Genomic DNA, 22107 nt, shown 5'->3' with positions numbered 1-22107 from the left:
AATATTACATAACTTCCTTGCATACAACATATTTCTACGGCCATACTCTAAACGAAAATGTCTTTGAACGCTAATAACTGATTATCTGCTTTTATGAAGCTACAGAGCGCACATAGCTTTCTCCTAACGTTCTGTCACCCCACACCATTTAGCCGACTGTGTCATCCCCACCATTGAGTCGTCTGTGTTTATATGAAGGTCATCAAAAATTATAGAAGCTACATTAATGTTTGACACAAAAATAGGCGCGTTACTCATTTTTATTCGTTATTTTTTATTATACTTATGAGATGTGTTCAATAAATTTATGCTAACTCTGTATTACTATTTGAGGTTGTAAGAAGTGCACAGTATGAGAGACTACCATCGTCACATAGCTTCACGAAAAACAGCTACTAGGACTATCGGCTTACGTTAACAGTAGAATTACATAAACGCCCTATACCATGGAATATCTTCATACGATATGATATCTTCTCTCTGGTCATTTATCACCATAAATGATACAGTATCATCACAAAATGATACAGTAATACCACACATGATACAGTTTACAGTATCAACACAATATGATACAATATCATCTTGAATAGATACACAACACCATAATTTTAAACATAACTTCCAAACTTCGAATGAATTCTACAAATCATGGGGATATCTTCCTATGATATCCAAGTCTGGTATCACCATAAATAATAATAATAAATTTTACTGTCAAAAAACAATGCATACAACATAATATTCAATCATCTAGAGCTTAAACTAATAATAATAGATAATTAATTATATTATAAATATTATATACATTTAATTCTCTAACAATAAATACTCTCATGCAAGGGAAGCTTCCCTGTACGCATGTATGTATCATACCACCACAAAATGATACAATATCTCCACACATGATACAATATCAACACAATATGATACAGTATCATCTCAACTTGATACACAATACCACAATTTGATACAAAACTCCCAAACTTCGAATGAATTCTACAAACAATGGGATATCTTCTTATGCTATCAGCTTTTCTCTACAATAGAACTCACTCATTCAGCGTTTCCAAGGCAGCGGCGAGATGTTTTGACTCAAACTTGCATGACGTGTTGAGCTGATAGAAAATGTGCTTCCTGAGCAATTGCAACTGCCCCACACGCAACACACAGTCCAAGTATTGCGGCCAAATGCGGTGCAAGTTCATGCACCGGTTCACCAGTTGCACGTACGTTTTGCCCGGGTTTCCTGCAATAAAAATAGAACTTCATTAAACAATAACATTCAAAAAATTATAGTAAAGTTTTTATCTCAAAGGACATTGATAGCTCAAAAAGATGAGTTCAAAACAAATATCATAACACAATAAAAAATTATCAAGCACCCTTTATTTTATTACAACACTACTAATTTCAAATCTTCAAGACCCATTATCAAGTGTATTAGACTTATTTGTACTACACTTGAGAATCAATTCATTTTTCCACATTTATTTCATTTATACAATAAGTACATTAAGAAAATTATAGGAAGAGGAAAAACAAGGTAACCTTGTGCTATTCCTCTACCAAATTTAGATAACACATAGTCCGAAATAGGTAAAGTCTTGAAGATATGAAGATATATTGCATCACAAAGATATGTAAAATTACATGAATTCAATTTTTAATATAATGGCACTTGAAGAGTTAAAACTAGTAGTGATGCAATAAAATAAAGGGTGTTTCATGATTTTTATTGTATTTTATCAATCAGTAGCTCAGAATAAAAAATCTTTAGAAGTTTTAGAAGAATCTATAGAAGTATAGAAGTTTTCTCTGTCAGTAGCCTTGAAAAGAAGAGTGGATATAATCATATTAAATTATGTTCTTTGATCTATATGTTTGGAGAAAAATTACAATTCAATGAATTATTACAAAAATAAAGATTGTCCATGAAGAGGGTCAACCTTTTATCATCAAGGTGTTCTACAAGCTTCAACAATGAATAATTAAACGAAAATCCCAAATATATGCTGTAAATCACCCCGAAGACTTTCTGCTACTGCAAATATTGACAACAGGTAAACAGCTGGATGGAAATTCGATGAGCGCTACTATACAAAAATTATTTGTCGGGGAATTTACAGTTGTAATTGGTCATTCCTTGAGAAATAATTTTTGTTTAGTAGCGCTCATCGAATTTCCATCTAGCTGTTTACCCTGTTGTCAATATTTGCAGTAGCAGAAGTCTTCGGGGTGATTTACAGCATATATTTGGGATTTTCATTTAATAATTATTATTCATTAATTAGCATTTGAACAAATGCAACTTCCAATTCATTTCCATCTACAACAATGATAAAATCACAGTAAATACAAACTTCTTATTAGCTTCACTAGCTTATTGGACACTCTTGATTTAGGACCACTTCACTTTTACTGAGGTCCACATTATAATGACAGAATTTAATTAACATTGGTGTAGCTACCCTTGTCTATCATTGAATACCTTGTCGACAAATGATAATTCAAATTATGATTCAAGCCAATTACTGTCGACTCCTGTTGATTATTACTGTTTTGGCCAGGTGAGAGTGTAAGAACGGCACAGTAAGAGAGACTAATAGCGTCATATAGCTTCACGAAAAAGAACTACTAGTACTATCGGCTTAAGTTGACAGTGAAATTTGTAACATGAACGCCCTATACCATGGCATATCTTCCTATGATATCTTTTCTCTCTGGTATCACCAGAAAAAAATGATACAGTATCACCACAAATGATACATTATCAACACAATATGATACAGTATCAACACAATATGATACAGTATCATCTCGACTTGATACACAACACCATGGGTTATCTTCTTATATGAGGGGGTCAGAATACAAGGCGTCCAAGTGACATTTTTTTTTTTTTGAGTTAGCTACAGTAATCGATAGCTGAAAGTGGTAAAAATCTAGTATACAAGAGGTATAAGCGTATCAGTGCTGACATCTGGTGTTAATTTTTTAAACTACATTTTCAAACATCTGTTTATCTGATTAAACAAGTGTTCCAAGTGACTTGGATCCCTTGTTTATTGAGCAACCGTTGCTCGTATCCTTCAAATTAAATTTTAACCTTGATTATGTCACCAAGCAGAAGATACCTCAAGAACCAATTAGCGAATCAGATAGTATTGCAATAAGGTCATTCATCATTATTCAATTGGTGGTAAATTTGATAGATTTATGTGTAGCTAGGCAATAGTATTGTTTGGTAAGCAAGAGGTACAAGTGATACATCTTATCACTATTTAGCTGATAGCTACTGAGAAAGGAAACCAATTTGAGACAATGTCTTGTCATAAAACTGTACGTTTGATTTGTTAAAAGTATACTGAATAGGTGAATATAATTTCTATATTCATTTCATGAATGAATAATTAATTAATGTAAGTAAACTTTAGACTCAATTTTCTCGAAACCAACAGTATGTAACTTGGACCCCTTGTATTCTAACCCTTTCATATGCTATCTTTTCTCTATGCTAGAGCTTACAATTGTAATAATTGTAAGTGAAGTTTCTCATGAGAGTTTATAATTAATTACTAGATTTTGTAATCTATGTTTTCAGGAAGCTATCCGATCGGCTGATTATCAGCTGATTAGCCTAACGCCAACTCAAGCCTTATGATATCTTTTCTCTATGGTTCAACTCACCAATATTCAGGAAATTGGGACTCAAGGTCTTAGCGATCTCAAGGGCCAAGCCACATGAGGCGGTTTTCAAACGAGTAGGCAGGCCAGGAAGCCCTCCGTTTGGCTGTTTATCAGCTGATTAGCCGAACACCAACTCAACCCTTATGCTATTTTTTATCTATTGTTAGACTAACCAATATTGAGGAAATTAGGACTCAACGCCTTGGCGATCTCGGACATGGCTTCCAGCCAGGCCTTCTCCCGTAACACCTTCTTCTGTAGGAGGTTCATGAAGTTGTGCATCTCGGTGACGATCATGAAGCAGATGAGGCGGTCGAGGCCGGTCAAGCCACACGTGCTCACCGCCCGCTGAATTGTGCCGAAGAACTTGAGGTTGACCACCTCCTTCTGCGTTCGCTGGTCGAACCAGGCCACTGCCGATTCTGCGTACACTGTGCTCCTGTCAGAAAATCAGATTAAATTAGGGGCCAAGCCACATGAAGCGTTAAATTATTTAACAAAAAATAATTTATTCATTTTATCCTGTTGTTAATTGGTGAATAAATTTAATTTGATTGAATTAGGGGCCAAGCCACATGAAACGTTTTTCAGGAGTTTTCAGACGGTACCTTTAGAGTCGGCTGGGCTGGAAGAATTCTGATTGGCTGATTGGGATGGCGCATTAAAAAAAGGCCTGAAAAAATGCTTAATATGGACTGGTCATTACTCTAATTTGGAGATAGGGAGACAGGAGTAGGAGAAGAAGAAGGAGGAGGAGAAGGGAGAGGAGAAGTAGGAGAAGGAGGAGGAGGATGAGGAGAAGAAAAAGAAGAAGAAGAAGAAGAAGAAGAAGAAGAAGAAGAAGAAGAAGAAGAAAAAGAGAATAAGACAAGAGAAGAAAAAGAGAAAGAAGACAGAAGAAGGGGAAGAGGAAGAGGAAGAGGAATAGGAAGAGAAGGATGAGAGAACAAGGAGAAGGAGAAAAAAGAAGAAGAGATGATGACGGAGAAAAAAATGAGAAAGAAGACAGGAGAAGAGGAAGATAGAGAAGAAGATAATCGAAAATGAGTCAATTCATTATTTTAAAAATGAGTTGGAATTGATTTTACTCAACTAAATAGCTAGGATAAGTTTTTCTTATAAAACTTACCTGGGATCCGTTATCCTGATAAGTTCCCTAGCAAGCCGGCCGACAAAGTTGACAGACTGTGGGTCGCTGGCAACTGGAGGGAACGTGGGAATAGGAATGGCCTTGTTCTGATGAATGCTCTTCCACTCATGCATCTTCACTCTCAGAAAACTGTTACACTCCATGTCCACACTGAATCCGATCACTCGAGACAATTCTTCCTGTTCGGAACGAGAAAATATAACATAAAAATACAGGAAACCATCACAACAACATATTTATTGAAGAATACTTTTTGAACTAGCGCTAGTGATTTCTCACTTTTGACTTACTTTAGGTCAAAGTCGTTGTCCGTCTGATTGTATATGTTCTTATTTATTTAGCGTATGGCAGCATACACAACACATTTATAATTACAAAATTCGAAAAAAAAACAATTAAAAAGAAAATTCATAGGTAAAACGAATAAAAATATCTTAGTCACTTTTGACCTGGATATTAGAGACATGCTTCCAGGGTATTTAAGTAGGCTATTGATGCTGGTTTAGCCACCAGGAAATCTTCCTGTGCACCCGTGTATGCTGATCTGGCGCACTCGGCACTCCTCCACTATGTGTCTCACAGTCTGGACTGCTCCACACTCACAGAAAGGGGAGTCAGCCTTCCCCCACTTATAAAATAAATATAAGTATGTTCTATAATAAATTAAGGAAGAATAAATAAATTACCTTAAAATTTTGAACACGTATTCTTCGAACCTTTTTACAAGTCAAGTTCGTTGGACAACAAAATTGACTCATTCCTTCGTCCTTTTTCAGGATATAACAAATAACATTGAAAGTGCATAAGAAAGAAATTTGTTGTGATTCATCATCTAGTCAGCTGAAGAATTCATTGCATGCAATTAAAACAGTTTTTCCATTCATTCATAACATACGCTGAGGCTATTTGGAAGCAATCCATAGCCACCTCTAATACAAGGCCCCGGCCTACCATATTGCAACGTCGCAATGTAGGCCTAGAATCTAATACATGATTGGTGAAAAAGATCAGCTGGTATTTTAAAAATCTTTTTCACCAATCATGTATTAGATTCTAGGCCTACACTGCGATGTTGCAATATCGTAGGCCAGGGCCTTGTATTAGAGGTGGCTATCCTATACTATTAAACGAGAAATTTATGTTTATATGTTTAGATGTTTGAATGTTTAGATGTTTATATGTTTGTATTTCACCGGATCTCGAAAACGGCCTAACGATTCTCACGAAAACATAGTAGGTTTATAATATAAAGATTCGATTGCACTAGGTCTCATCCCTGGAAAAACTCTCTGAAGGACATTAAAAGGATAATTCATCCTTGGAAGAACAGATTTCGTCGTCTGTCGATAACAGAAGATGCGTGTGTCTGTGTGGGAGATCAGCTGTGTAATCATTCAAACAGCTTACCGTATCTCGCGAGAAATATTATCTAGAAATTTTAATAGACTCTATCAAAATAATCTGATTTGTTGACATGACATGGTTTATATCATAATATTCAAAGTTAATCATTATTTTACAGTTTTAAGTGATTAGTGAGTGTTATTTTGTTATTCAATTGGTTTGTAAACAATCTAAATTAGAACTTTTCTGTTTTTAAATATTTTGACTGAAAATTGGATCTGAATTCAAGTGTATGAAACATAACCTACTTTTTGGATCATTTATAGTGTATAAATCAAAATTCGGGAAATTCAGGAACAGTTTTGGGGTGTGCCTGTTTGTCCTTCCCCAATCATTTTGAAAAATTGTGCTCTGATTATCAATAATAAATAACGAGCGAAGCTCGGTGCCCCGATATTGAGTAATTACATAGACAGACCTTCAAGCGGTTCACATGATTTCAGCTGGTTTTATACAACATAATTTACAACTTTTACATCAACAAACTGATACGAGTTGAGATATCAATGAGCGGTTTCGCCATTCATTTTCTCTTGGAACTCTGTATGTATAACATGACCAAATGCGAAGTGGTCATGTTATACATACAGAGTTCCAAGAGAAATGAATGGCGAAACCGCTCATTGATATCTCAACTCGTATCAGTTTGTTGATGTAAAAGTTGTAAATTATGTTGTATAAAACCAGCTGAAATCATGTGAACCGCTTGAAGGTCTGTCTATGTAATTACTCAATATCGGGCACCGAGCTTCGCTCGTTATTTATTTATTGATAATCAGAGCACAATTTTTCAAAATGATTGGGGAAGGACAAACAGGCACACCCCAAAACTGTTCCTGAATTTCCCGAATTTTGATTTATACACTATAAATGATCCAAAAGTAGGTTATGTTTCATACACTTGAATTCAGGTCAAATTTTCAGTCAAAATATTTAAAAACAGAAAAGTTCTAATTTAGATTGTTTACAAACCAAATTGAATAACAAAATAACACTCACTAATCACTTAAAACTGTAAAATAATGATTAACTTTGAATATTATGATATACTCTAATTTAGAGTGATAAACCATGTCATGTCAACAAATCAGATTATTTTGATAGAGTCTATTAAAATTTCTAGATAATATTTCTCGCGAGATACGGTAAGCTGTTTGAATGATTACACAGCTGATCTCCCACACAGGCACACGCATCTTCTGTTATCGACAGACGACGAAATCTGTTCTTCCAAGGATGAATTATCCTTTTAATGTCCTTCAGAGAGTTTTTCCAGGGATGAGACCTAGTGCAATCGAATCTTTATATTATAAACCTACTATGTTCTAAATTTCGTGAGAATCGTTAGAGCCGTTTTCGAGATCCGGTGAAATACAAACATATAAACATCTAAACATTCAAACATCTAAACATATAAACAGAAATTGCTCGTTTAATAGTATAGGATAGCCACCTCTAATACAAGGCCCTGGCCTACGATATTGCAACATCGCAGTGTAGGCCTAGAATCTAATACATGATTGGTGAAAAAGATTTTTAAAATACCAGCTGATCTTTTTCACCAATCATGTATTAGATTCTAGGCCTACATTACGACGTTGCAATATGGTAGGCCGGGGCCTTGTATTAGAGGTATGGATTGCCAAATAGCCTCAGCGTATATTATGAATGAATGAAAAAACTGTTTTAATTGCATGCAATGAATCTTCAACTGACTAAATATGATAAATCACAACAAATTTTTTTCTTATGCACTTTCAATGTTATTTGTTATATCCTGAAAAAGGACGAAGGAATGAGTCAATTTTGTTGTCCAACGAACTTGACTTGTAAAAAGGTTCGAAGAATACGTGTTCAAAATTTTAAGGTAATTTATTTATTCTTCCTTAATTTATTATAGAACATACTTATATTTATTTTATAATTGGGGAAGGCTGACTCCCCTTTCTGTGAGTGTGGAGCAGTTCAGACTGTGAAACACATCGTGGAGGAGTGCCGAGTGCCCCAGATCAGCATACACGGGTGCACAGGAAGATTTCCTGGTGGCTAAACCAGCATCAATAGCCTACTTAAATACCCTGGAAGCATGCCTCTAATTTCCAGGTCAAAGTGACTAAGATATTTTTATTCGTTTTACCTATGAATTTTATATTTTATAAAGTTGTAACTATGGACAATGAAAAGTTGATAAGTTTGGTTCAAGAGCATGTTCCATTGTGGGATATGCGAGACAAAAGATATCATCGTCGTGATGTTCAAAAGAATCTGTGGACAAAGATTGCTCAACAAATAGGATCTGAAGGTAAGATTATTGTAATGTATAACTAATTTTAGTGGATATTTGTTTATTCAATTTTAAAAATCTCAATATAATCATTGTTTATGACAAATTTTGGTGGCTATGATAGTAGTTAATTCAACCAGCCAACTACTGAACTGGACTGGCGTAAACGCTTCCAATGGACGACCATATTCGGCCGAATTAACGGCCGGCATATTCGTCCGATCCAACGGCCGAACGGATCGGATGAATACGGTTCCAGTGGACGGTTACCCTAAAGGTTTCAGTCTGTCACTGGCTAGAAGATTGAATGCTCCGCCTATTTATTTATTATTAAACGAAAATCCCAATTACATGTTGTAAATTATCCCGAAGAGTTGTCAATATTTGCAGTAGCAGAAGTCTTCGGGGTGATTTACAGTATTTAATTGGGACTCTCGTTTAATAATAATTATTCATTAATTAACATTTGAACTTCCAATTTATTTCCATCTGTGGACTATTTATTTATTTATTTATTTATTGGATAGAGCAAACAATAACATGCTATTGTGGGCGTGTCTTGTCTCTGCCTAAAAATTATTACATTTTTTCTATTGAATATTATTTTTGTAAAAGGTGTGTGTACCGTTGGAAGTTGAATAACTAAATTAATAGAGAACAATTGGAAATATTGTTTGTGAATAATACAATTTTTTAGAAAGCTGTTGGTTAATTACCTGCCAAATTTTCAGTCCATAAATGCCAATGTAGTCTTGTATGTATTCAAAGGACCTTCGATGTCCATCCATGATTGCAGCTAATTGATTCAGTTTGTCACCCAGTTCACTAGCCTGAAAATTGACATATTGAAAGTTCAATAGGAAATAGATGTAAACTGTCAATTAGTTTTGATTTTTCAAAAGCACAATTTTACAAACAGTTATCTTAACTAGAGCCCGATCATTGAGGGCTATCATAGAGAAAAAATAGCATAAGATATCTCATTGTATCTTTTCTATATGGTTAAACTCACGGTATATAGAAGAAGACGGTAGGTGTTGCGCTTGTTTGTGCTAAATTTCCGGTGTAGCTGACGTGATTTTATATCCCATCACCTGTTTTTAATAATTTAGTTTCATAAATTTACCAATAGGTGTTAAAAACCTCGGTTAGTGGCGATGACGCAATCTAGCTGGCTGGCCACAGCGCACACATTTTGTGACCCCTACCGTTTTCATCTAAATACCGTGGTTAAACTAAGATAGTGCATTAGACCCCCTACAAACCGATCGTATTAGCTGTTATCGATTATACCGGCCATAATAGTTGAGACAACCACAATTTTCCATCAATTACTTTAGAATTACGATTAATTAATTTAAATTTATAGTGAGATTGGGGTCAGCATCTGATTAACATCGGTTTACTATCCTTGTGCAAAGCAGATAGCTTTCTCAAATTCAAATTCCAATTCTTTATTTGCCATAATACAATACAATTTTTTCCAAACAAAAACACAATTAAAAACTTAATTTAAACATTAACATGAAATAAATAATAATTCTTCTCAAAATTAGCTTATAGGCGTTGCCAGCAAAACCAGAGGTTGTGTGCTGCAACGAGTATCAATCTTAGAAATCTTAACTTACAAAATTAATAAACCATTTAATCGATATATCATATTGAAAAAAAAAATAAAATGAAATAAATATAAACAAAAGAGTGCTTTATTACAGAGATGGCTATAGGAAAAAACACTGAATTAAAACTAAAAATCTATATGGAGGTGACAAAAGATAAGGAGATCAATTATGAAAGAGTGAGATACATTAACAGATCTTATCCATTCAACTATATTTCTTATGGATGACTTAGTTTATGTTTACTAGAAAGTGTTGAGGTACAAGTTAATAAGTTTATTGCTGATGTAAGTGAATTGTCTTCGGCAAACAGTAAGTCAGTTCTATTTATAATAGTTCGGTTGCGCTCGGAAGTTGTATGACATTATGTATGGTTTAATATATTTTTACATTTATTCAGGTACAGTATTAAATTTTTTATAGAGCTGCTTTACCGTTAGCACGGGGAACTCAACAAACAGAAGATTTGTGGGTAGCGTCTGGGACGGCCAAGAGCGGCTTTTATTACATGTCTTTGCAATACGAGAATCTTGTTCATGTGCGTATCCAAGGCACCACCCCACACCCTGATTCCATACTGAAAAATGGACTGAGCATATGCCGAGTACACCAATTTCACTATATTCGCATCCCCGAGACCGCTCATTTATGAAACTTGTATATGACATGTCTCAATCTTCTACACAGACTATCAATGTGAGCATTCCACTTCAGATGACAGTCGAACATAACGCCTAAATATTTAATTACATTCACTTTTTCTAACGAGCTGCAACCACAGTCCTCGTGCCTCACCCGTTGATATGCGTAATAGGCGCAGTCAGGGGAGTGAATTTTAATACCCGTATGTGACCCTTCCCGGGGGCCTATCTCACTGAGGGTGAGAAGGCCATGTAAACGCTTTTCTTTGCATTTAGAGTTAATGAATGTTGATCCAGCCATGACTTCACAATAGCCAGACCCGATTCCGTCAATCGCTCCACCTGCCTCCAATCTGGTCCGGTGAAAACCAAGGCAGTATCATCGGCAAAAGATATAGTAGTACAGTTATTAATATTTATTTTTAAGAGATCATTAATGTATATCAAAAATAATATCGGTGAGAGGACTGTACCCTGGGGAAGGCCAAACCCAGTCAATATCATGAAACTTGTTTTTTCATTTAGAGTGAGTACCTGAGATCTATTTTGCAAGTAGCTTTCAAATAATTTTAGAACTGTCCCTCTAAAACCTATACTTTCCAACTTATTCAGAAGGGACCTGTGAGGGATGGTATCATAGGCTTTTGCTAAATCCAGGAATACTGCTAAGTTTTTTTGTTGCTCTGAAAGTTATCTGTAATTATCCTAACTAAATTTGTCATAGCATCCTCAGTTGATTTGCCCTCTTGGAAACCGAATTGATTCTCAGCTAAAAATTTATATTTATTAAGGTATTCTATCAATCGTCGTTTTATAAGTTTTTCAAATATTTTAGATAGATTGCTTATCAAACTGATTGGGCGATAGTTTTCGGGAGCCTTTCTGTCACCTGATTTGAATAGAGGAACTATTTTTGCTATCTTGAAATGAGAAGGAAAATGACCCAATTCAAAACATTTGTTGAATAACACTGACAATGGCTTCGCTATAATATCATCAATCTATTCTCCTTTTCCACCTCCGCACATTTGACAAATTTTTAGTAGATTATGTAGAAATATTATGAACTACCAGAACATTTCATCTCAATATGAAAATTCATTATTAAATCATGGAAAAATAATATCCTTTCAGATAGAATATTGATCATTATTAACAAGAATCAACAATGAATATTTGATCTGAGTAGGAGATGGGAAAGGAAAAGTGGCAATACTGCCGTCATATCATTTCCAATGAATTTACAGCTTGAATCTCACTATAGTTCAACTGTTTTTGGAAAAAGTAGCCCTCAGTGCCATTTGCACAGTTTAAACCAAAAATCAATTTAAACTAGATTAAAACAATATTGAGTATTGTTTGTTACAGTGTGGTTTATTTTGAGTTGAAGCCACCAGCTGATTGAATCCAGTTTAAGCTTCCACTGTGCAAACGACCCTTAGTATTTCAAATGAAAATGCAGAGTTCGATTATAACCAATGTTGCTTCAATCTTATCTAGAGCCTATATAGCATATAGTAAGATAAAAGTACCTTTGACTTGGGGTTGAAAGTGAGATTGTTGTGTAGCGCCGTGGCCAGATGGTAGACGAGCTCTTTCCTGATTCCGTCCTCTAGCAGCTGTTTAGGATCGATGCGCACAATTCCCACCAGAGTGCTCTTCATGCGCAGCACGCCTTCTGTGAACACTGACACTTGGTGTGTCAGTTTTGCCACCTGAACATCAAATAAACAACTGCTATTAATGTGTAATAAATCATGCAAAAATGAAAATTTTGTATGGTAGAGGCATAGAGAAAAGATAGCATAAGAAGATATTTCAAGGTAAGGGCTTTATGTTCCAAATTTCACTGTTACCTAAAAATGATAGTCCACGTAGTTCTTCTTTCTCTTGAAGCCATGTGACACTGGTAGTCTCTCATTCTCATACACTCTCACCCAGCCCAGACAGTAATAATAGACAGTAATCGGTTCAAATTAACAAATAATCGGCTTGAAATATGGATAATAAACGACCTATGCGTGCTTTAAAATTTTCGTTAGATGAAATTCTCGCTATATATATAAATATATAGTCTGTGATATAGTCTCATGTTATCTTTTCTCAATGGTGTTATAATTTTTGACGTGATCTTATGCAACTGTATATGGATCAAGAAAGATCTATCTGATTGATGATTGTAAAGACTTAATTGAGAATAGTATAGTGTCCATAGATATTTTTAATCACAAAATAGTGAAACATGATCATCTGATGAATGAGGAATGTAATGTTTTGCTTGATACATTTTTATTGAACTGAGGATTTAAAAATTTAAGTTTCAGGTAATTTTTTACTCAACATGATTTCTTTCTTAAAAATAACTATCCTTGTGACTGTTTATTTGAAATTAGGGATTGAAGTAGTTTTGGGTAAATTCTTAGTTCAATTTTCCACGCATTGTTTTCATTGTAATAAATTTAAGTCAATGAATGAATACGATATGAACCGAATGTCACTGTAAGGGTGTGATCACATTGAATGCGTATATTTGTAAGTGCACGTCAGATGGTACATGTTCCGAAAAATCTGGAAAGTGCCATTGAAAGACGTTGTGACTTGTCTGTAGCTGCTCACACTGAACGTAACCAGCAAGTGCACGCTTTCAGTGTGAGTGTCCCTATTGCTCTTTCCACATTTTGTTTCTCATCTACGCGCTTCGTCATGTATAACTAAACGTGCACTTGTACATTTATACGCATTTAACTTGATCACTCCCTTCTGCTATACTACTAAATATATCTATGTAAAGTTGCACATTTCTCTGGACTGGCACTTGTTGCAGTCACGGGTTGGTTGATTAATGCATACGTAAATAAACAAGTTATTAAATGAATGAACGAACGAATACCTTCATCCTCTCCTCGAGCTGCGCATACTCCTTCAGTTTATCCTTGTCTAACCGCGTGGGCAGTTCTCTGATGACATGCGTCTGCAGCCTGACAATGTCGGCCATTTTTGCGAACATGGACTCAGGTATGATATGCACCACCCGCCGTATGTAGGCGACCAACTCATGGCTGTAGTAGTGTGACACTGAGACTAGGTCAAGGCTACCAGCCTGGTTGATGCGCATCAGAGGGATCTCCATCGCTGACGATAACTGAAATCAGGATTCAAATCTTGAATAAATAATACTATCAACACATTTTTATAGTAGTTTTGAATCTTGAATGAATAAAAATATATACACATATTAATAATAGTTTTGAATCTTGAATAAATAATACTACCAACACATTTTAATATAGTGAGGTCCACGTTATAATGGCAATGGAGAAGATAGGAGAAAAACGTTGCCGAACCTCTGTCTTATCAATGCCTTCTATAGACGGTAGCAGATACAGGTTTATTGATGTAATATTTACTGTTCATTCTCGTGAATAATAATAAATTATATTTTATTAAACAAGCAATTATATTTTTCAATAATTTCATAATGAATTTTTTAATTAAGATGAAATATTTTGTCAATCAATTATTAATTCTACATTGTTAAAAGACAGTATGGCAACAGAGCAAAGCGGGAAAGAGATAGCGCTATCCGCTTTGTTGAATGATAAACAAGGATAGCAATACCATTGCTAATCAAACACTGCCATTATAACGTGGACCTCACTATAGAAACCCATTCAAAGTTTACATAATATAATATTATTGTAAGGTTTGTGGGAATAAATGACAACAGTTATGTGTTAGGCTGGTCACACACCGATTAGTCAAGACAAGACACTTTTAGTCACAATACTTCACATAGTTGCTTATGAAGACATGTCTAATTACAATGACTAATCAGTGTGAGTTGCGTCATAAGCAGCAATGTGGAGTATTGTGACTAAACGTGTCTGATCATGTCTTGTATTGTCTTGACTAACTAGTGTGCGCCTAGCTTCACTCTAAGGGTTAGTCAAGACAATAATAGTCACGATTAGTAACAATACTTCACATAGTTGCTTATGAAGCAACACACACCGATTAGTCATTGCAATTAGACATGTTTTCATAAGCAACTATGTGAAGTATTGTGACTAAACGTGTCTTGTCTTGTCTTGACTAACTGGTATGTGCCTAGCCTAATTCTCCAATCAACCGCATGATGAATCTTATTATTTATATCATCATTGCTTTTACCTGTATCTTTTTCATATTATTGTGTATTGAGGATTAATTTGTGTTATTTACAAATAATGTTATGTGAATTAGCCTAGTTGTTTTATTTCTGGTTCAAAATTTTTCTTAATAACTCAATATTTTCAAGTTCTGAGAGTTTATTGAATGAAATCATTCTATTATATTCGGTTTTTGATCAAATCAATTTCAAAATTTACAATTTATTTATTTCTGGACTGAAAAGTGGACTCAAATCAATTCAAGTGGATAGCATAACCTATAATCTTTATTCATTCATAACTCTACCTTCTTTGTAGGTCATTTCATGCGGTTCTCTTTCTGCATAAAGTGTTAAGAACTCAGACACCCAAGTACGTAGCTGAATACTTCTTGTGTGACATTGGTCGGGGTGGTACCCGACATGGTTCCCATTTACTGGCTGTCCCAATTCATAGGACAGTCATGTTCAACAAATCATTTCTTGTGACGGCTTGTGGATTGTGGAACACATTGCCTGTTGAGCTGAGGCTAATTGAGGAACCTCGTCGGTTTTGCGCGGCTGTTTTCAGGTGGATCAGGGGTGGTGTGGGTGGCTGGACCTAGCACATGGTTCATTGGTCAGTTTTTCTTTCTTTTTCTCAATACAATTCAATATTTATTATTTCTGTTTCTTCCTCTTCTTCTTCTTCTTTTTTTTCTACTTCCACTTCTTCTTTTGTTACATTGTATTATTTTTCAGTTTTTATTATTTAATTTCTATTCATATCTCAATTATAATTTAGGTTTCGTTATTTTTTTTCTCAATTGATTATTATTTTTGTATTTTAATAATATTTATTCACCTTGTTTGTAATATTGTATATATATTTTTTTTCTGAATTTGATTTGTTATTCTAGTAATTATTTAGCGTTGTATTGGAGGGTTGAGTGTAAGAGAGGGCCGGCTGCGCCCTAACTCCGCCCTCCTAGGTAAAAATAAAGGCAGCTATTCTATTCTATTCATTGAATTATCATTCATCCCATCATCATCACCTAGGCTTAAAATACTTCTAGAAAGTCGCCTTTGTAAAATAATAAATATTTTTATTAACACCTGAAGAGTTTGCAATAGGTGCGGGGGCGAATGAAGGGGACGCATTTGTTACAATTTCCATCGGACTTATTTTATTAAAATCTGAAACGAATTGCACTATACCTTCAAGAAAGTAGCTCTCAACTTGGACACCAGCGACGGCTCATGCTTAATGCTGGTCTGCATCTGCGCAGTGTACGTTTCGATGATCTTCCACGCGTAGCTGAAATCGCCGATTATCTGCAAGTTAATGAGAACCGATTCTTTTATGTTGTTGCCGTGCACCATTTGGTGCAGCAGTTTTCGAGTTTCCGACAGCAACTGGGTCACCATATGATTGCTGGTGAGCTGGTGGAAACCTAGAAAAAATAATTACTAGTAAGTTGGTGGAAATTTGAAGAAAATGAAACAAAAAATTAGTTTTCTCTTGTGAGATTCGCGTTATAAAGCCAGGGAACTGGTTTGCTATCCTTATATGGAATAGAATAAGCAGATAGCTCTCATGCCAATTGATATTTGTATTATCCTATACTATTAAACGAGCAGCTTCTGTTTATATGTTTGTATTTCACCGGATCTCGAAAACGGCTCCAACGATTCTCACGAAATTCAGAACATAGTAGGTTTATAATATAAAGATTCGATTGCACTAGGTCTCATCCCTGAAAAAACTCGCTGAAGGACATTAAAAGGATCATTATTATTCATCCTTGGAAAAACAGCTGATAATAGTTATTTCGTCGCATGTTGGTGATGGAAGTGAGTGAGCGAGTTCATGTGTGTGGGACTGTGTCAAAATTATGACTCAGCTGTTGAACTTTTGTAATCATTCAATCAGGTACTTAGTGCCGGTTGCAAAAAAGCCGGGTTATTTTCAATCACGATTAACTACATTACATCCATCTTTTTGTAATGGCCTTCTCTCATTTGGTTCACGTGAAGTTGATCAGGACTAAGATTTAACCGGCTTTTGTGCAACTGGGCCTTTGTGAGGGAAATTTTTGCATTCCTCTGGGAATTAATCTTAATTTAATGTGATTAAATAGAACATTTCTGTATGAATTTTATGAATGTTATCATAATTTCTTCTTTTGTAATAATTTTCTATGCTTTTGTAGTCCAGAGCGAAGCTCGGTCCCCGATATTATCAATAATTGAATAAGTACAATTTTTTTTTGTAGATTGAATAAATATTTGAGACATACCTTGTACCTCATCCAAAGCCTGAATCAGCCTGACAATTTTATTATTGGACTCCACCGGCTCTTCCAACTTCATAATGTCAATTTGGTTTGATATTTCAGCGAACCACTTTTGAAGATTTTCTAGAATATGAAAAAAATAGAATCAATAATTAACGAATAAGCACTGAGAAATGTGATTCAATAATTAACGAATAAGCACTGAGAAATGTGATTGAATATATTTATTTATTCCTTCTTTAATTAATTCAAGATACATTAAAATAATTGGGGGAGGACCAACAGGCACAGCCTAAAACTGTCCCTCCTCCGAAATTTGATTCATATACTATAGTGAGGTCCACGTTATAATGGCAGTGGATAAAGATAGAAGAACAGCATTGCCTATTCTTTGTCTTGATTAATTCTATTTCTACATTTTCAAAAACAGATTTAGCATCGTTGCGGAGCTAGAAAAGGATAGTACTACCTGCTTTGTGGAATGATAGAAAAGGATAGCAACACCAATGTTAATCAAATACTGCCGTTATTACTGCCATGGACCCACTATAGTTCAGAAAGACGTTTTCTACTTTATAATTTTTTTGTCCAAATTACTGAGCGTTTTACTCAATTCCATTGTATTCAATGTTATTGCAGAACACAAATTGTAACTGAAAGGAAGATTTGTAACTGGTTGCACAAAAGTCTGTTGAATTTTAACTATGATTAAGTGCTAATTGAAGACGACTTCCGCTTCTCTGATTGCTTCCTACAGAATTTAACCGATGTATACTTAAGCTTCTGTGCAACCGGGTTAAAATTTTAACACAATCATTAAAAATGGCACAAAATCGGTTGAGTTTTAACTATGATTAAGTGCTAATTCAATACGTCTTCCGATTCTCTGATTGGTTCGTGTTGCATTTAACCGTTGTATATTTAATCACAGTTAAAAGTTAACAGACTTTGTGCAACTTTTGTGAGTTTGAACATTCATAATTTAAACATGGCTAGGGAAAGAGTCTACAATTTAGAATCATAATTTAATTTTGGAAAAGGAACATTAAAGGGTTCACCTGTTTTTGCTCTTCCAATATTTTATTGAAGATTAATTTTGTACTAATGAATGAATATAGAATGATTTTATTGACATGAAAGAAGAAAAATTGATAGAAATCATAACTCACCATTTTGCTCCACTCTGGCCAAGGATTTCGCTCCAGAAAAGACATCAGACAGCTCTTTCAGTCTTTCAATGCTACCAGTCTTACACTTCTCCCATTCACTTTCTCTTTCTTGCAATAACTGAAAGAACCGTAAAAATATTCAAGTTCAACTAAGTCTGACTAGATCAACTTATAATGCAGATAGTATTTATCAATACTAATCTAATATTCATTTATACATCATCTAGTCTAGTCTAGTATTCATGCAAGTACGAAGGTGAATCAAATGAAAACCTTAAAAATGTTGTAAAGTTCCGAGAAGTTGTAGGATTGATCCGGTAGTTGGCAGGGATGTTCCTTGATCAGGTGCGTTAGTGACCTTGCTACACACAAATGACAGTGACTTCAGTTACAATATGGCCGCCCCATTATCAATAAGCACCGCGTTAGAACAGCGATCAGTCATTCGTTTCTTGAGCAGTGAAGGTGTCAAACCAATGGAAATTCATCACAGGATGACAGTACAGTATGGTGATTTATGTTTGTTCAGAAACAAACATGACCATCAACCAGACAAACAAAGAGCAAGTAAGGAATGGCGCCATAGCTCATCACCAGAATCATTAAAGAAGCAATGTTGAGAAGGTTGGCTGGGAGTGTGACAATAGAGGTCTTGAAAACAGTTTACTTTACGATTATACACAGTCACCTAGCCTATGCTATAATTTTGTGGGGAAATAGTCATTTGGCTGTTAAACTTTTCCTGCTACAGAAGAAAGCCATTAGAATATTAAACAATGAAGAGCCACGTAGTCATTGTAGACCATTGTTAAAATTCTGACTCTTCCTTCTATGTATGTCCTGGAATGTCTGTGTTATGTCAAATAGAGCCTGGATAAATTTAGCCTCAACTCTGATAGGCATACATACAATACAAGAGGGGCAAGTAATATGGGTATCGAATGGTGCTCTTCCAGCGCATCATTGAGAAGCTTCAGGGCCCAATCTCTCAGATTTTATAATGCCCTTACGTCATTAGTAAGAGACCTAGATGCCACACAATATAAAGATAGAGTTAGAAAAGGCCTAATAAGAGATGGACTTTACAAAATACCTGAATTTTATAACATTTCACAATCTATGTAAATCTGGTACTATTGTGTATGATCTAGGCTGTGTAAATTTAGTTTGTAATCTTGTTTAAGAAGTTAATTTTCGATGTAATTGTGTTTTAGCTGTGTAGACTTTTGTATTGTTGATTGTATACTTGTGACAATGACCAATGTTTATGTTAAACCAAATGGTAATAAATATATTTCTATTTCTATTAAAACAATCCGAACTCAGCGATCAGCAGGAAAACTCATGCTGAATCTCTTCTGGGGTGTAAACTGAGTAATTTTGGAGCATTACATTGACAGGGGATTTACAGTAAACAGTACCTGTTATTAAAATCGCTTAAAAAATCAACTTTGGCCAGCAAGCAGGAGTAAACGGCGAGGACTTGTCACTTCAGGTGTGTTGTTACAGCATGTCATATAGGCGTCTATCGGTTCAAACTATCTAGGATATCAAATTTGAATGCCTAATTCACCAACCTTATTCTCCATACTTCGCCCCAAGTGACTTTCATGTGTTCGGAAAGCAATTCAAGATGCAATGGATGGCAAACATTTCCAAAGTGATGAAGGAGTGAAAACCGCGGTGCATGAGTGGCTACAGGCACATCCAAAAGAATTCTTCAAACGTGGTATTCATGCGCTTCCAAAGCGGTCGAACACTTGCATAATAACACTTCAAGGAAACTATTTCAAAAAACTGATAATAGTTATTTGTGCAACTAGTGCGCAAAGTGACAGTTTGCTGCACCGAAAGAAACGTTTACGCACGAGCCGTAGGCGAGGGCGGAATAGTTTCTTGAGTGCAGCAGAGGAACTTTGCGCACGTATTTCACATTGGATTTTTCCTACAGTTACCATTGATATGAGAAGTGGTTGATTGTGGGTAAAATGATGGCTGAAATCCAGTCCATCAAATGTTTGTCTGTATAAATTTGTTATTAATAACAACTTTAATTTATTTTAAACTTGATAATCCAATTGAAAATTAATAATCGATAATTTATTCAAATTAAAATTAAATTAATCCAATTAATTTGAAAATTTGAATAATTTTGAGTAAATAATTTAAATAATTTTTCAACCAGCAATCAATTTATGAATAAAAATATTTTGAAATAATGAGTAATTAATAATATTCAAAATGTATAATTTAATGAGTTCTCATTTTTATTTATTTGAAAATCATGAAAAATATAGAAAGAACAAATTTGCATTTAAAATACACGCCAACAATGTCAACAGCTGATTGGGATGGCTGCAAGATAATACGCAAAGTGTTAAGAGTACGTAAAGTAATACTTTGCGCACTAGAGCGGAAAAGTGATTCTTTGCGTTCTGTAATCAGTGTAGGAATGGTCACTTTTCAAGGTAACTGTAGGAAAATGTAAGTTTTACCATAGAGAAACATAGCGTGAGTAGATATCCCAGGTATAGGGCGTTTATGTCGCAACTTTTACTGTTATCTCAGCCGATTATTGTCGATTACTATTGATTTTAATGTTTTGGCGGGGTGAGAGTGTATGAACGGCACAATATGAGAGAGTACCAGCATCACACAGCATCACTGGGAAAACTACTTGACTATGGGCTTGAGATAACAGTAAAAGTTGCGACATGACGCCCTATAACATGGGATATCTACTCACGCTATTGTTTCTCTATGGGTTTACTTAGTTGTCAATATAAATAATATATAACACTTTTAAGGTTTTCATTTCATTCACCCTCGTATTACACGGAATTTGTAAATAAAAAATATTATTCATTCAATATAGTTCAATCAAATCAGTTGGAAAAATATTGAATGAATTTAAAGACAATAAATTGACAATTGTGTCTTCTATTACTTGTGATGCATTACACATAAAATACAGTATATACAATGTACAATGATGATATTCATCATCCATCCATTCTTCAATTGATACATTTTCGCCACCTTTTCTCTTAAAAGTAGTGAAAAATATAATAAATACTGACCACTTTGAACAGTTCCTTGATCTCAAGCTCAAACTCCGAAGTATCCAACAATAATTGAAAAATACGCGAATTATTCTGTATGACCTCCATTACCATATCTCGGATTTGCTTGCTCTTTTTTGTGCCCTCCATAACTGCAATAAAGCATTTAATAATTAATAATTGGATAATTAATAATATAATAATATAATTAATAGACAATTAATAATTGAATGAATCAATCCATGGAAGCTTGGGTATTATTTTCAAAGAGAAAAGTATACATAAATTATAGAGATTCAGAGCTATGCATCAACATCATACTCAAGTTAAAATTTATTGAAAAATCACAAGTTAAAATTCAGCCATTTCGACCCAATTGTAGAATTTTATAATAAGAATAAACCCGGCTCATATAAGTCTACTAATAAAGTATTTAAATAAGGCTGCTTGAACTGTTTAATTATTATAGAAACCACTATACGCCGTACAAAATTACTTTTGACTTGGAAGAATATGCGGCGCAGAGAACTGGAGGGAGATCAGCAAATTACAGTGATGGATAGAGTCAAAGGTAGAAGCGCAGTTGCTAATTTGTCGATTGGTCAGTCGACTGAACGCTTTCAGATTGGAAACTCCGTAAGTTTAACATGAGTGGTTGAATACTT

The 22107-nt window shown here is 34.8% G+C and overlaps 1 protein-coding gene across 1 annotated transcript in view; it reads right to left on the bottom strand.

The window, feature by feature from the left end:
- The window catches only part of LOC111050365 (WASH complex subunit 5), a 50505-nt gene that overhangs the window by 5189 nt on the left and 23209 nt on the right, over window positions 1–22107 (bottom strand). Inside the window, exons 8-17 of the mRNA XM_039427657.1 lie at window positions 21461–21594; window positions 18381–18498; window positions 17215–17334; window positions 16133–16368; window positions 13679–13930; window positions 12321–12503; window positions 9245–9358; window positions 4820–5019; window positions 3864–4129; window positions 1057–1249 (exon numbers count right to left, since the gene is read on the bottom strand). Of these exons, the coding sequence (XP_039283591.1) occupies window positions 1057–1249; window positions 3864–4129; window positions 4820–5019; window positions 9245–9358; window positions 12321–12503; window positions 13679–13930; window positions 16133–16368; window positions 17215–17334; window positions 18381–18498; window positions 21461–21594 (1816 nt within the window). The remainder of the gene's footprint in view (window positions 1–1056; window positions 1250–3863; window positions 4130–4819; window positions 5020–9244; window positions 9359–12320; window positions 12504–13678; window positions 13931–16132; window positions 16369–17214; window positions 17335–18380; window positions 18499–21460; window positions 21595–22107) is intronic.

The sequence above is a fragment of the Nilaparvata lugens genome, chromosome 5 (genome assembly GCF_014356525.2).
Source record: "Nilaparvata lugens isolate BPH chromosome 5, ASM1435652v1, whole genome shotgun sequence".
NCBI lineage: Eukaryota > Metazoa > Arthropoda > Insecta > Hemiptera > Delphacidae > Nilaparvata > Nilaparvata lugens.
The sequence above is the reverse complement of the archived record's forward strand: the minus strand, read 5'-3'. Positions and strand labels throughout refer to the sequence as shown.